Source organism: Hyperolius riggenbachi, chromosome 8, assembly GCF_040937935.1.
Source record: "Hyperolius riggenbachi isolate aHypRig1 chromosome 8, aHypRig1.pri, whole genome shotgun sequence".
NCBI lineage: Eukaryota > Metazoa > Chordata > Amphibia > Anura > Hyperoliidae > Hyperolius > Hyperolius riggenbachi.
This window is the reverse complement of record NC_090653.1, coordinates 70,673,367-70,687,474: the sequence shown is the minus strand read 5'-3', so window position 1 is coordinate 70,687,474 and position 14,108 is coordinate 70,673,367. Positions and strand designations below refer to the sequence as shown.

At 44.0% G+C, this 14,108-nt stretch overlaps 1 protein-coding gene across 12 annotated transcripts in view; it reads left to right on the top strand.

The window, feature by feature from the left end:
- Positions 1–14,108, top strand: part of LOC137528903 (calpain-1 catalytic subunit-like) — a 266,591-nt gene that overhangs the window by 228,197 nt on the left and 24,286 nt on the right. For all 12 annotated transcript variants that reach the window (XM_068250661.1, XM_068250660.1, XM_068250659.1 and 9 more), the window contains 3 exons: positions 3,936–4,144; positions 6,019–6,061; positions 11,858–11,920. In XM_068250661.1, the coding sequence (XP_068106762.1) occupies positions 3,936–4,144; positions 6,019–6,061; positions 11,858–11,920 (315 nt within the window). The remainder of the gene's footprint in view (positions 1–3,935; positions 4,145–6,018; positions 6,062–11,857; positions 11,921–14,108) is intronic.

Here is a 14,108-nt window from a genome sequence, read left to right as displayed (position 1 = left end):
CCCCCTGCACTCTGCAATCCCTCATAAATCACAGCCACGCTGCTGACAAACAGCTTGTCAGAGCTGGCTGTGTTTATCTCTATAGTGTCAGTCTGCTGCTCTCCCCACCTCCTGCAGAACTCCGGTCCCCGCCTGCATCCCTTCCCTCCCTGCTGATTGGAGGGAAGGGACGGGGCAGGGACTGACGCTATGCAGGAGGCGGGGGAGCAGCTGAGACTGACACTACAGATGTAAACAGAGCCTCACAGCACGACTGTGATTTATGAGGGATTGCAGAGTGCAGGGGGACCTTAGTGGGGTTTGGGATAGCAACAGAGGATGGGCTGTATAGGCAGATCCAGCCTCTGTATGCAGATAACATTCTTTAAACACACCTCGGGTTCTCTTTAACATGGCCATACATCAGGCGACTTGGCGGCCGATCGACCATCTGATTGGATTATTATAATTCATTCGGATAGAAATTGGTGCCGCCAAGTGCATGCCCGACCAACGATGCGACCAATTTCAGGGCAGAATTGGTTGTGTTAGGCGATCGGACATGCTGCAAGATGTAGTGCCGCCTTGCTTGATCGGGTGCGCGGCTGTAACGCCGTGCGATTATCAGGATGAGCAACTAACGCAACAACACTCCCGACGCTGTCCCCCTAATGTTCAACGTTCCCCCGGTGCCCAGTGCAAGCTATGCATTACCTGTCCGTGGCTGCCGTCCTCCGCTGGCTTCAGGCACACTCCTTGCTCCATACACACGTACCCCACGTGGTTGCCTAGTGCGGGTGCGTGTGTGACGTTAGACGTGACACACACACCCACGTTACTAGGTAACCACGTGGCACGCGTGTATGGAGAATGGAGGAACCAGCGGTCAGCGGAGGACAAGCGGAGGCAACGGACAGGTAATGTATAGCTTGCATTGGGCATCGGGGGGACATTAAACATTAGGGGGGGTAGCATTGGCTTGGCGAGGCGGTCAGATGCAGCATCACAAGGCCGAACCTTGATCAATTTCAGCATTAAATTGTATAGGAATCGGCCTGCGGTGTATGGGCAGCCAACAGATCTCTCTGATTCAGAGAGAGATTTGTCTCTTGTTCGAATCTACCCATCATCGCTAGATTTATGGCTACCGTCACCATTGACGTACTAGTTATGAGCTCCAGGACAGTCCTGCGTGGCGTCCTAGCACCTGCCACTTCATGCCTTATGTTTTTCCTTTCCATCGCTGTCTCCAATCTCACCAGTTGTGTGCACACAGTGTATACGATTGTGTGATCTGCTACTGCCAGTGTGCTTGTGCATGGTGTTGTATCTTCCAATCTATCACATGCAATCTTCTAGAGTGATTTTTCTATTTATTATTTTTTATGCTTGTCTGTGCAACTTAGTTGTTATATGATTATTCTTAAAGAAGAACTCCCATGACTGCACCAATCATATTTTTTCCCTAGTTATAAAAGCCATTGCAATGAACTATTAAAAAGGCCATTTAAAATATCGGTAAAATCTATATACTTACCTCACTGAAACCTTTCCTCTCCACGCCTAACACTAAGGTGCCCATACATCAGATGACTTTGCCGGGCGATCGACCAACCAATTCGATTATTATTATCGAATTGTTTGAAAATTGGTGCCGCCAATTACAGTGGATAGTGACGTGAACGTAGCAGATGCAAATATGAGTTCAGTATACAGTATAGGTGAACTCATACCTGTTTCGTGCACCAGCGTAGCACTGTGTGCACTCGAAGATATGATAGCCAAGTTTCCACACTACAACTAAGCTCCCTGAGCCCCATGGGTGTACATTTACATTGCGGCCTCTGGGGCTGCCAAGTTGCAACTGGCACCCAAGCTGCCTGTTTCACTACCTGCTAAGATGTGATTGTATGCATTTTGATTAAAAATGGTTGCTTACTGGTATATAAACAATGATTGGAGAAAAAAAATCATAAATTGCAATTATCTTATCTAAGCTATCTAAAAAGTGTGATCAAATCCAGTTCAAACTAAAGGTGGCAACACACGATACAATAAAATGATCTGATTTTACAGCAATTTGATAAAAAAGATAGTTTCTACAGAAAAATCTAAAGCTTTTTTTTATATTTGAGTGAAAATTACGATTATATTTTCATTTTTTTTTTTCGATTTTTCTCGGTGGCAGAAATTTCTGATTACTTTTTTTGCAAGATTGTATGGTGTGTGGTAGATTGACAGTTTTTATAATGTAGCACTTTTCAAAGTTTTGAAACTTTTTTCATAATCGGGGAAAAATTTGCAGTACATTGTTCCGATTTTTTTAAATGTTTCAATCAATCAGAAATATTGACTGTAAAGCTTGAATTGAAAAGAAATGTAAAAAAAATTGTATGGTGTGTGTGGCCACCATGAAATAGATTGTTTTCTCAATTTTTTTAATGATAAATGTCAATTTATAAATTGATCATATAAAACAATCACATTCCAATCTGCCTGTGTATGGCCAGAATAATCCCTGGGAACCAGTAAGAGGACTGGCTAGAGAGATTATGGGTTTTTACAACCTTTGCAGCTGAACAAAAATGTCAAATCTGTTTATAGTACAAATGTTACGTATTCTTATCCAAAGCTCAGTCCTCTGAAAATTCCCCAGAGTTCTTCTGTGGCCAGCAGTGTGTGCCAGTGCTTCCAGTGATTGTACTATTAATGCACAGTGGGCCCAATGTACTAAAGGCATCTCCTCCAGGGATCTCAGAGCCTGTCCAGTGCAGACATTGCAAGAGAGTCAGTAAAACCAAACTGGTCTAAAGATGGCCATACACGTTTGGATTGTCATGCAATGTGGCAAACATCTAGTAATTTCCCCATATACTGCAGACAGGGTTTCAATAGATTTTACCATGAAATGTATTGAAAATCTATCAACCTGTAGCTATGGGCCGCCAGTGTGCTGTCGCTCTGCCGCCGCGACCAAAGTGATTGAAATTTACCACAAAATAGCAACTTTGTTTTTATGGTAATGGAAATGACTATCAGCACAGTTTGTTCCGTCACAGATAACCAGCAGATTTGATCAGAGTGGTAGATGGATGTATGGCCAACTTATTGATGCTGGGGGGACTCCAGTAGTCACCCTATCTTTCATTTCAGGGACAAAAATCTAAAAGGTTTAGGAAGCATTAAAGTGTACCTGTGGTCAGAGATGGAATTTATTCTGCGTACTGCAAATTTATCCCCTTATACTTTTATCTCATGAATTATCTACCCTTATATTTGAGGAGAAAAATAAGTCAGTTTAGATAATTCATGAGAAGTTGTGTGAATTAACTCTAATATCCAATCAGCTTTCAATCTCTGCTCGCTGCTCTCTCACATTTCTGCTGCTCACTGCAAGAATGTCCTTTTCCCCAATCCCATTCAATGTTCAAACTGATGGAACCTTGATTGAGAGTGCCTTCATGCTTAAAGGGAATTTGAGGTGAGAATGATATAGAGGCTGGGATGTTTATTTCCTTTTAAATAATGCACATTGCCTGGCTGCCCTGCTGATTCTCTGCCTATAATAATTTAAGCCATAGACCCTGAACGAGCATGCAGATCAGGTGCTCTGACTGAAAGTTGACTGGATTAGCTGCATGCTTGTTTCAGTGTGTGATTCAGATTCTACTGACCAGAAAGATCAGCAGGACTGCCAGGCAACTGGTATTGTTTACAAGAAAATAAATATGGCGGCTTCCGAAGTCTCACACCTCGGGTTCCTTTTACCAGATTTTGATCAGGAAAAAGTAGCCAATCTGAACTATGTAATAGACATTTGTTCAGTTATCCAGCCCTATTTTGATGGATCATTTCCCCACTGGAGATGCTTAGAGATTGCTGGAGAAGTCTTAGTAAATGAGGACCACTGTGTCAGCATTGTCTGTATGTAATTCTGTTCCTGTTGTTTCTCTCAGTTCAGCCACATGAAGCTGGTGTCACAGAGGGCGTCAGCAGTTTCCGGTCTCATCCCCATGGTTCTGACTCCATATATAGCCGCACGAGACGTCACGGGTCGCTACAATCTGCCTCCTGGACAGTATCTGATCATTCCTACCACCTTCATGCCTCATGAAGAGTCCTCCTTCACCCTGAGGGTCTTCACAGAGACGCATCACACGCTGACGTAAGACAAATCTCCACGCTGCACCATTACAGTTCATCTCTTCATGGGGTTGAATCACGTAACCGCGGTAATATTACCATGCACACACGGCAATATTAAGTACCGTATGTTGCACTATTAGCATGACTCATGTGGTACTCGAGTAGCGCAATCATTACTATGGTAACGCTCATACCTAAGTGTAATGTTACCAACTATCTAACATTAACCTCCCTGGCGGTATGATAAATGCGGCTGCACGGCCGCGGGAGGTTTTTTTTTCACTTTTTTTTTAGCATGTAGCTAGCCTAGCGTTAGCTACATGCTTCTCCCCTCCCTGCGACGTCCCCCCGTATTTACCAATCGCCGCCGGCGCCGCTTGCCCATAAGTAAAACCCGTTCTGAATGGGATTTCCTTGAGGGCTTTCCCCGTCGCTATGGCGATGAACTGAGTGACGTCATCGACGTCGCCGACGTCACAGGGAATCCCGATCCACGCCGTAGCGCAGCATGGCGGCGATTGGCCAGGCTGCGCAAGGGGTATGCAGGGGGGGGCTTGTATCGCGGCAGATAGCGGCGCATCGGTGGCGGGCGGTGGCGATCGCAACAAACAAGCAGCTAGCAAAATTATGCAAATCGGCCAAGCAGGACCTGAGGAATCCTCCACGGCGGCTTACCCCGTGTCCAGCACGGGGTTACCGCTAAGGAGGTTAATAGGTATCTTGTGGTTCTTGCTGGCGTTGGCAAAAGTAATGTTCCTGTGCGTTGTGTGCAGGGTAATATTACCACAGTTACATGAATCCACCCCCTTGTGTTGTTCCTACATCTGATCCTTTCCTCTCTATAGACAAATTACATGAATTGTTGGGACAGGACTGGGTTCTTATTCAATTTAATAAGCAAGGCAATGGATAGATTATTATTACTTTATATAATCCTCCTAGTCAGGGCTGGAATTACCATAAGGCATTGTAGGCATGAACCTACAGGCGCCTTATGTAGGAGAGGTGGCTTCCCACCCCAAGTGTCCCCCTACCCATTGGGGAGCTACTTAATACTGGGGTGGGGGCACAACTGGCTCCCTGTACTTGGGGTGGGAGGCACATCTACTACCTAGATTAATGAGGTTACCAAATAAGGAAGGAGGGATGTCTACCTAATATGTGGGTGTGGCCTGAGTTTGAGGGACGGAGTTTAGAGCACCAGAACACCTGTGTCTGCAGGCTCCTGAGCTGTAAATCTGGCTCTGTTCCTAGTGGCACTGCTCAGCCAAACCTTGCCTTGATTGGTGTCTAGTGCCTCCTTAAAATCTTACATTCACTGCTAGGGATCATGGGAAGGGTAGTCCTGTGTCCATGGGGCGGTGAGTGCAGAAGGTAAAGTCTCAAACCTTCCCAATAGCTGTGCTGCAGGAATAGTACAGGGTGGAATCAAAATATTTAAAAGTATGGTCGTTTCTTGAAACTTAATTTTTTGTTAAGTTTTCATAGTGAGTTTAATTTGAGGCGGTTAAGGAATGTGTATGGGAGTTTTTCATAGGTTCTGAGCAGGAGCGTAACTACAAATCATAGGGCCGCCAGCAAACCTTTGATGCCCCCCCCCGCCAATGTTCACACCCTTTTCCTTGCCTCCTCTTGGTGACCCTCACAGCCTTGGGGGCTCATATCACAAGGGTCATACAACAAGGGTGGCAATCACAATCTTCACACCCATGACAAGTGTAGCCACAAAACACCTAATCTGAAGGATGAACCGCTTTATCAGAGGGAGCGACGTAGTAGTTGGGTCCCCCTTACAGCTCTGGGCACCCCTGTGGTCGCACTGGCTTCTCAGCTTTTTGGCATCTGTGTAAACCACATCAGTGTTCTCAATGACCTCTTCTTCTTACTTTGCAGGGAGGTTGACTATGAGATCCGAGCAGAGGAGAAAGTGTTTCAGGTATGTCTTCAATGTGTCGGTCACTCCTCTTGTCTGCTGGCTTGTAGCATTTGATACTGGACCAGATTCCAGGAGGAGTTTGATCTAAAATTGATCACACCACTGCTAGTTTAGTATATATATATATATATATATTGGTGTGAAAAACTATTTGCCCCCTTCCTGATTTCTTATTCTTTTGCATGTTTGTCACACTTAAATGTTTCTGCTCATCAAAAACCGTTAACTATTAGTCAAAGATAACATAACTGAACACAAAATGCAGTTTTAAATGATGGTTTTTATTATTTAGTGAGAAAAAAAACCTCAAAACCTACATGGTCCTGTGTGAAAAAGAAATTGCCCCCTGAACCTAATAATTGGTTGGGCCACCCTTAGCAGCAATAACTGCAATCAAGCGTTTGCGATAACTTGCAACAAGTCTTTTACACCGCTCTGGAGGAATTTTGGCCCACTCATCTTTGCAGAATTGTTGTAATTCAGCTTTATTTGAGGGTTTTCTAGCATGAACCGCCTTTTTAAGGTCATGCCACAACATCTCAATAGGATTCAGGTCAAGACTTTGACTAGGCCACTCCAAAGTCTTCATTTTGTTTTTCTTCAGCCATTCAGAGGTGGATTTGCTGGTTTGTTTTGGGTCATTGTCCTGCTGCAGCACCCAAGATCGCTTCAGCTTGAGTTGACGAACAGATGGCGGACATTCTCCTTCAGGATTTTTTGGTAGACAGTAGAATTCATGGTTCCATCTATCACAGCAAGCCTTCCAGGTCCTGAAGCAGCAAAACAACCCCAGACCATCACACTACCACCACCATATTTTACTGTTGGTATGATGTTCTTTTGCTGAAATGCTGTGTTACTTCTACGCCAGATGTAAACGGGACACGTACCTTCCAAAAAGTTCAACTTTTGTCTCGCCAGTCCACAAGGTATTTTGCCATACAGTCTTGGCAATCATTGAGATGTTTTTTTAGCAAAATTGAGGCGAGCCTTAATGTTCTTTTTGCTTAAAAGTGGTTTGCGCCTTGGATATCTGCCATGCAGGCCGTTTTTGCCCAGTCTCTTTCTTATGGTGGAGTCGTGAACTATGGTGGAGTCGTGAACACTGACCTCAATTGAGGCAAGTGAGGCCTGCAGTTCTTTAGATGTTGTCCTGGGGTCTTTTGTGGCCTCTCGGATGAGTTTTCTCTGCGCTCTTGGAGTAATTTTGGTCGGCCGGCCACTCCTGGGACGGTTCATCACTGTTCCGTGTTTTTACCATTTGTGGATAATGGCTTTCACTGTGGTTCGCTGGAGTCCCAAAGCTTTAGAAATGGCTTTATAACCATTACCAGACTGATAGATCTCAATTACAGTACTTTTGTTTTCATTTGTTCCTGAATTTCTTTGGATCTTGGCATGGTGTCTAGCTTTTGAGGTGCTTTCGGTCTACTTTGTGTCAGATAGCTCCTATTTAAGTGATTTCTTGATTGAAACAGGTGTGGTAGTAATCAGTCCTGGGGGTGACTACAGAAATTGAACTCAGGTGTGATAAACCACAGTTAAGTTATTTTTTAACAAGGGGGGCAATCACTTTTTCACACAGGGCCATGTAGATTTTGAGTTTTTTTTCTCACTAAATAATAAAAACCATCATTTAAAACTGCATTTTGTGTTCAAGTATGTTATCTTTGACTAATAGTTAACGGTTTTTGATGAGCAGAAACATTTAAGTGTGACAAACATGCAAAAGAATAAGAAATCAGGAAGGGGCAATACCACTTCCACCTGTGCTTCTCTAGCTATCTAGGTTGTTTACAAGTCTATCAGTACTAAAGCTGAGGCTGAGCAAAAAGAGGAGAAGCGATTCTGTGTGACAGCAACACTGATTCTTAATAGCAGAGTGCTGTGCTTTCTGAACCGTATAGCTCTGCCTGTACTGGATTTCAGCAACACATTGTAGCATGATTACTTCCAGTGCTTGCTATACAGTGCTTTCATGCAGAAAAAAAACATCTTTGGTTTCAAGGGAGATAGGATAGTAATATGGCCAATAAGCAGATGATACTACCAATCGCTGGTAAAGCTGTTTGGCCTGCTGGTTCGAACAACTCTTTGCAACTACTGGTGTCTCTGAATAGTTCTGAAAACAAGTGAATCGCTATCCGGACCTGTGCACATGCTGTACTGAAGCACCCATCCTCTGAACTACTTAAGAACAAGAGTAGTTCCAAAGAAGAGTTGGGCAAACAGCTTTACTGCATGACGGAATGGGAAGGCCATATACCAGTGTTCCCCAACCCTGTCCTCAAGGCACAGCAACAGTGCACGTTTTGTGGAAATCCACAGAGGTAGTTAAAGTGAACCTCCAGACTAAAAATCTACTCAGCAGCACTGAAAAGGCTTGGTGTTTCTTTAACAGTTTCACGGCATCAGAACTTTGCTTTTCTTACCCAAGCCTTATTTTTAGCTGCACAGTAAAAAACTGCCGGGCATTTTTCCCCTGATGCTGTGCAAAGCATGATGGGATTTCTGATGATGTTGTTCTCGTTCTGCTGTTTTGGCGTAAAATGTTGTTTGTTAAATTTTTTTGAATTTGAGATTTGAAGCCTAGCACGTGCAGCTGGGAGGGGTGATCAGGACACAGGACAGTTGCAACTGTGTCTCATGCTCCCTGTCACCGCCTTCAACCAAAAAGATGGCTGCTCCCACAAAATCACAAACATTTGCCTGTTCTTTTAAAATAGGGGTGGGTAAGAAATTACATTACCTATCTATTTTAATTAACATAACTTATGTAACCTAATGAAAGCATGTTTGTTTAGGCTGAAGTTTCCCCTTAACCACTTCACCACTGAGGGGTTTTACCCCCTGAGCACCAAAGCAATTTTCACCTTTCAGCGCTCCTTCCATTCATTCGTCTATAACTTTATCATTACTTATCACAATGAAATGAACTATATCTTGTTTTTTCCACCACCAATTAGGCTTTCTTCAGGTGGGACATTATGCCAAGAATTATTTTATTCTAAATGTGTTTTAATGGGAAAATAGGAAAAATGTGGGAAAAAATTAATTATTTTTCAGTTTTCGGCCATTATAGTTTTTAAATAATGCATGCTACTGTAATTAAAACCCATGAAATTTATTTGCCCTATTGTCCCGGTTATAAAACCGTTTAAATTATGTCCCTATCACAATGTTTGGCGCCAATATTTTATTTGGAAATAAAGGTGCATTTTTTTCAGTTTTGCGTCCATCCCTAATTACAAGCCCATAGTTTATAAAGTAACAGTGTTGTACCCTCCTGACATAAATATTTAAAAAGTTCAGTCCCTAAGGTAACTATTTATGTATTATTTTTAATTGTACATTTTTAAAAAAAAATTTAATTACAAGAATAAAAAAAAAATGGGGAGTGTAGGAGGTAATGAGTTAATTTTTTGTGTATAACTAATTCATTTGTATGTGAAAAATGTTTAGGGTGTAGTTTTACTATTTGGCCACAAGATGGCAACAGTAACTTTTTGTTTTATGCGACCTCTAAGCGTCCTTCCGGACGCTTGGAGGAAGTACTAGGAGGCTGGGTAAGTTGTTTTTTTTTCACAATGATCGCGCTGCTTAGCGGAAAAGCAGCGGATCATTGCGGGGCTTAGATCAACGAACGGGAATGTATTTTCCCGTTCATTGATCTCCGGGCGAGCGGCCGGCGGTGTGTTTACCCGCGGGAAATCAGCCTGTGGCACTGCTCAGGTGTTATGGAGGCCCAGGATGCTTCGATAGCGGCCTTAAAGGGGTTCTTTCGCGAAAAGTAGGCAGTTAAAAAATGTGACCGATGACAGGTTTTGGGCCAGTCCATCTTTTTAAGGGGGATTCTCAGGGCTTTCTTTGTTTTCAACAGCATTTCCTGAACAACAGTTGCAAAATCTAACTGACATAATAGTGTGCAAGTGATTAGGGAGGCCGGCTGGTATCTTGTATTTTGGCAGGTAAACTGCTGTTCAGGAAATGCTGTTGAAGACAAAGAAAGCCCTGAGAATCCCCCTTAAAAAGATGGACTGGCCCAAAACCTGTCATCTGTCACATTTTTTAACTGCCTACTTTTTTCGCGATAGCGGTCCTTTAAAGTGAATGTTTACCGGATTAAAAAAGAAAAAGTCAGATACTCACCTAAGGAGAGGGAAGGCTCGGTCCTAATGAGCCTTCCCCCTCCTCTCCCAGTGCCCGGTCCCGCGCAGGATCCCCCGTGGCAGTATTTGACCAGTTCGGTCAAATACTGCCACTTCCGCTTGCCTTCGGGAGCTTTCGGAAGCCTTCGGGAGCACTCGGGCTCCCGATGACGCGGCCGCTCCATACTACACATGCGCGAGCACCCTCTATGACGCACTCGCGCGTACGTAGTATGGAGCGGCCCGTCTTCGGAAGCCCGAGTGCTCCCGAAGACCTCCGAAGTCCCTGCGGTGGCGGACGCGAACGGGGGAGCCAGCGCAGCACCGAGGGCACCGGGAGAGGAGAGGGAAGGCTCATTAGGACCGAGCCTTCCCTCTCCTTAGGTGAGTATCTGACTTTTTCTTTTTTAATCCGGTACCCATTGGCTTTAAGCTCATCCAGAGTGTTGAGTCTTGCGTCTCTCAACTTTCTCTTCACAATATCCCACGGATTCTCTATGGGGTTCAGGTCAGCAGAGTTGGCAGGCCAATTGAGCACAGTAATACCATGGTCAGTAAACCATTTACCAGTGGTTTAGGCACTGTGAGCAGGTGCCAGGTCGTGCTGAAAAATGAAATCTTCATCTTCATAACGCTTTTCAGCAGATGGAAGCATGAAGTGCTCCAAAATCTCCTGATAGCTAGCTGCATTGACCCTGCCCTTGATAAAACACAGTGGACCAACACCAGCAGCTGACATGGCACCCCAGACCATCACTGACTGTGGGTACTTGACACTGGACTTCAGGCATTTTGGCATTTCCCTCTCCCCAGTCTTCCTTCAGACTCTGGCACCTTGATTTCCGAATGACATGTAAAAGTTGCTTTCATCCGAAAAAAGTACTTTGGACCACTGAGCAACAGTCTAGTGCTGCTTCTCTGTAGCCCAGGTCAAGCGCCTCTGCCGCTGTTTCTGGTTCAAAGGTGGGTTCATGCTTCCATCTGCTGAAAAGCTTTATGGAGATGAAGATTTCATTTTTCAGCACGACCTGGCACCTGCTCACAGTGCCAAAACCACTGGTAAATGGTTTACTGACCATGGTATTACTGTGCTCAATTGGCCTGCCAACTCTCCTGACCTGAACCCCATAGAGAATCTGTGGGATATTGTGAAGAGAAAGTTGAGAGACGCAAGACCCAACACTCTGGATGAGCTTAAGGCCGCTATCGAAGCATCCTGGGCCTCCATAACACCTGAGCAGTGCCACAGGCTGATTGCCTCCATGCCACGCCGCATTGAAGCAGTCATTTCTGCAAAAGGATTCCCGACCAAGTATAGAGGGCATAACTGAACATAATTATTTGAAGGTTGACTTTTTTTGTTTCAAAAACACTTTTCTTTTATTGGTCGGATGAAATATGCTAATTTTTTGAGATAGGAATTTTGGGTTTTCATGAGCTGTATGCCAAAATCATCAATATTAAAACAATAAAAAGGCTTGAACTACTTCAGTTGTGTGTAATGAATCTAAAATATATTAAAGTCTAATGTTTATCAGTACATTACAGAAAATAATGAACTTTATCACAATATGCTAATTTTTTGAGAAGATCCTGTATTTGTCCCCGTAGTCTGGTAATCTCACACGTGTGTTATCCTCCTCTCCAGGAAAGTGAACTCCAGATGACGATGGAAGAACTCAGCAGACACTTCTCGCGCCTTTCTGGATATGTAAGAAACATCATGAAACAATAGGATTTCTTTATATAAACAATGGGTGGTTTGCAAAGTGCAGTTACCAGTAGTAGCCATTGTGCTCCACTGTGCTGACTGCACTAAACTGATGCAAGGTAAAAGTGTATGTGCTATCTTCCTTGATGTACATGTATCCTCCCCTCATGCTTCTGCATTAATACTTTACATGCCCGATGTCCGTCGCTGTGTCCAGACTCCTTTTGTGCATTTGCACCCTGCATGCTTGCCAGCATACTGCACGGGAGGAATGTGCCAGCAACCACGTGGGACTCGAATCCAGAAGAGCAATCCAGACACGGTGGCAGACACCAGGCAGGGTAAGTATTAATGCTATTAATGCAGGGGGACCGGGAAGGGGGGGTTACATGTACATTAGGGGGGGGCAGTGGATGGGTGTTTCCATAGCAGACATTGTTCGCGATTATTGCACACCGTTACTGCCGTGCACCCGATTGAGCATGTCGGCCCGAAACTTCTCAGCATGTCCAATCGATGCATGCAACCAATTTCAAAATTGGTTGCATCGTCGATCAGGCATGTTTTTGGCGGCACCGATTTTCAGCCAATTCGATGATCATTGAATCGGATCGCCAAATCTATAGATGTATGGCAAGCTGTAGACAACAGCTGAGTAAAAAGAAGTCCTAGTGGCTGGAGTGATTGGAGGTAACTGTACAATCATCCCTGGCACTTTTGCTCTGCTGGTGGCGGGTGACTCTCTCAGCGTGGGTATTGTAATTCTCCATCTGCGCTGAGATTTCAGTATATGACCCAGATATATTATACAATATCAAAGCGCAATAACCACAGCTTCCACATTAAAACATTCTAAAATCCTATGTGAGTGCGCTCCAACCAGGTTTGGAAAAACCTATATAAGTTCTTTCTGAATATGTTTAGCGCTCATCAATTAAAGTCTCTTTAACATCCGTTTATCTACTCCACATCACTTCTCCTGTTCCTCATTGCTAGTGGCATTAAAGGTTACCCGAAGTGACATGTGACATGATGAGATAGACATGTGTATGTACAGTGCCTAGCACACAAATAACTAGGCTGTGTTCCTTGTTTTCTTTATCTGCCTGAAAGAGTTAAATATCAGGTATGTAAGTGGCTGACTCAGTCCTGATTTAGACAGGAAGTGACTACAGTGTGACCCTTACTGATAAGTAATTCCAACTAGAAAACACTTTCCTAGCAGAAAATGGCTCCTGAGAGCAAAAAAGAGCTAAAAAGGGGAATTTCTTATCAGTGAGGGACACACTGTAGTCACTTCCTGTCTGAGTCAGGACTGAGTCAGCCACTTACAGGCAGAGAAAGAAAAAAAGGAACACAGCATAGTTATTTGTGTGTTAGGCACCAGTGGCATAGCAATGGGGGGTTCAAAGGTAGCGACCGCATCGGGGCCCTTGGGCCAGAGGGGTCCCGAAGGATCCACCCTCTATCACAGTATTAGCTCTCTATTGGTCCTGTGCTCATAATAATCACTTCTATAGATACTTTGCATAGTAGTAATCCTTAACACACTGTTCCCCATTCATTTCTTGCATCTCTGATACTGTGGTTGTTTTTGGCAGGTATTGGTACACCATATCAATTGTTATGTATTTTGTGCTTGGGGGGGCCCCATGTAAAACTTGCACCGGGGGACCATAGCTCCTTAGCTACGCCACTGCTAGGCACTGTACATACACATGCCTATCTCATGTCACATGTCACTTCGGGTATCCTTTAAGGTAGCACTGGGATCCTCCACCAACAACACCCTTTTGTGAACATGTCCGGTGAGTTTGTTCACAAAAGGGTGTTGGTGGTGAAGGATCCCAGTGCTACCGTAATGCCACTAGCAATGAGGAACAGAAGTGATGTGGAGTAGATAAACGGATGTTAAAGAGACTTTAATTGATGAGCGCTAAACATATTCAGAAAGATATGACCCAGGCCAGGTATTAACAGTGATTTTGTTTTAATGTCATTTTAGGAGACAAACTTTATTTTTGGTTTAGATTTCAGTTTATAATGGGAGTGCACTTCAATCCAATTCTCAAGTATGGGTAAAGGTTTAATTAGACTAAAAGCCAAGGCTGGTTCTCTCATGAAGCAAGGAGAAACACTTGCATCAGGACGCAGAGATTAGAGGGGCGGCATGTTTGCACTGTGTGTT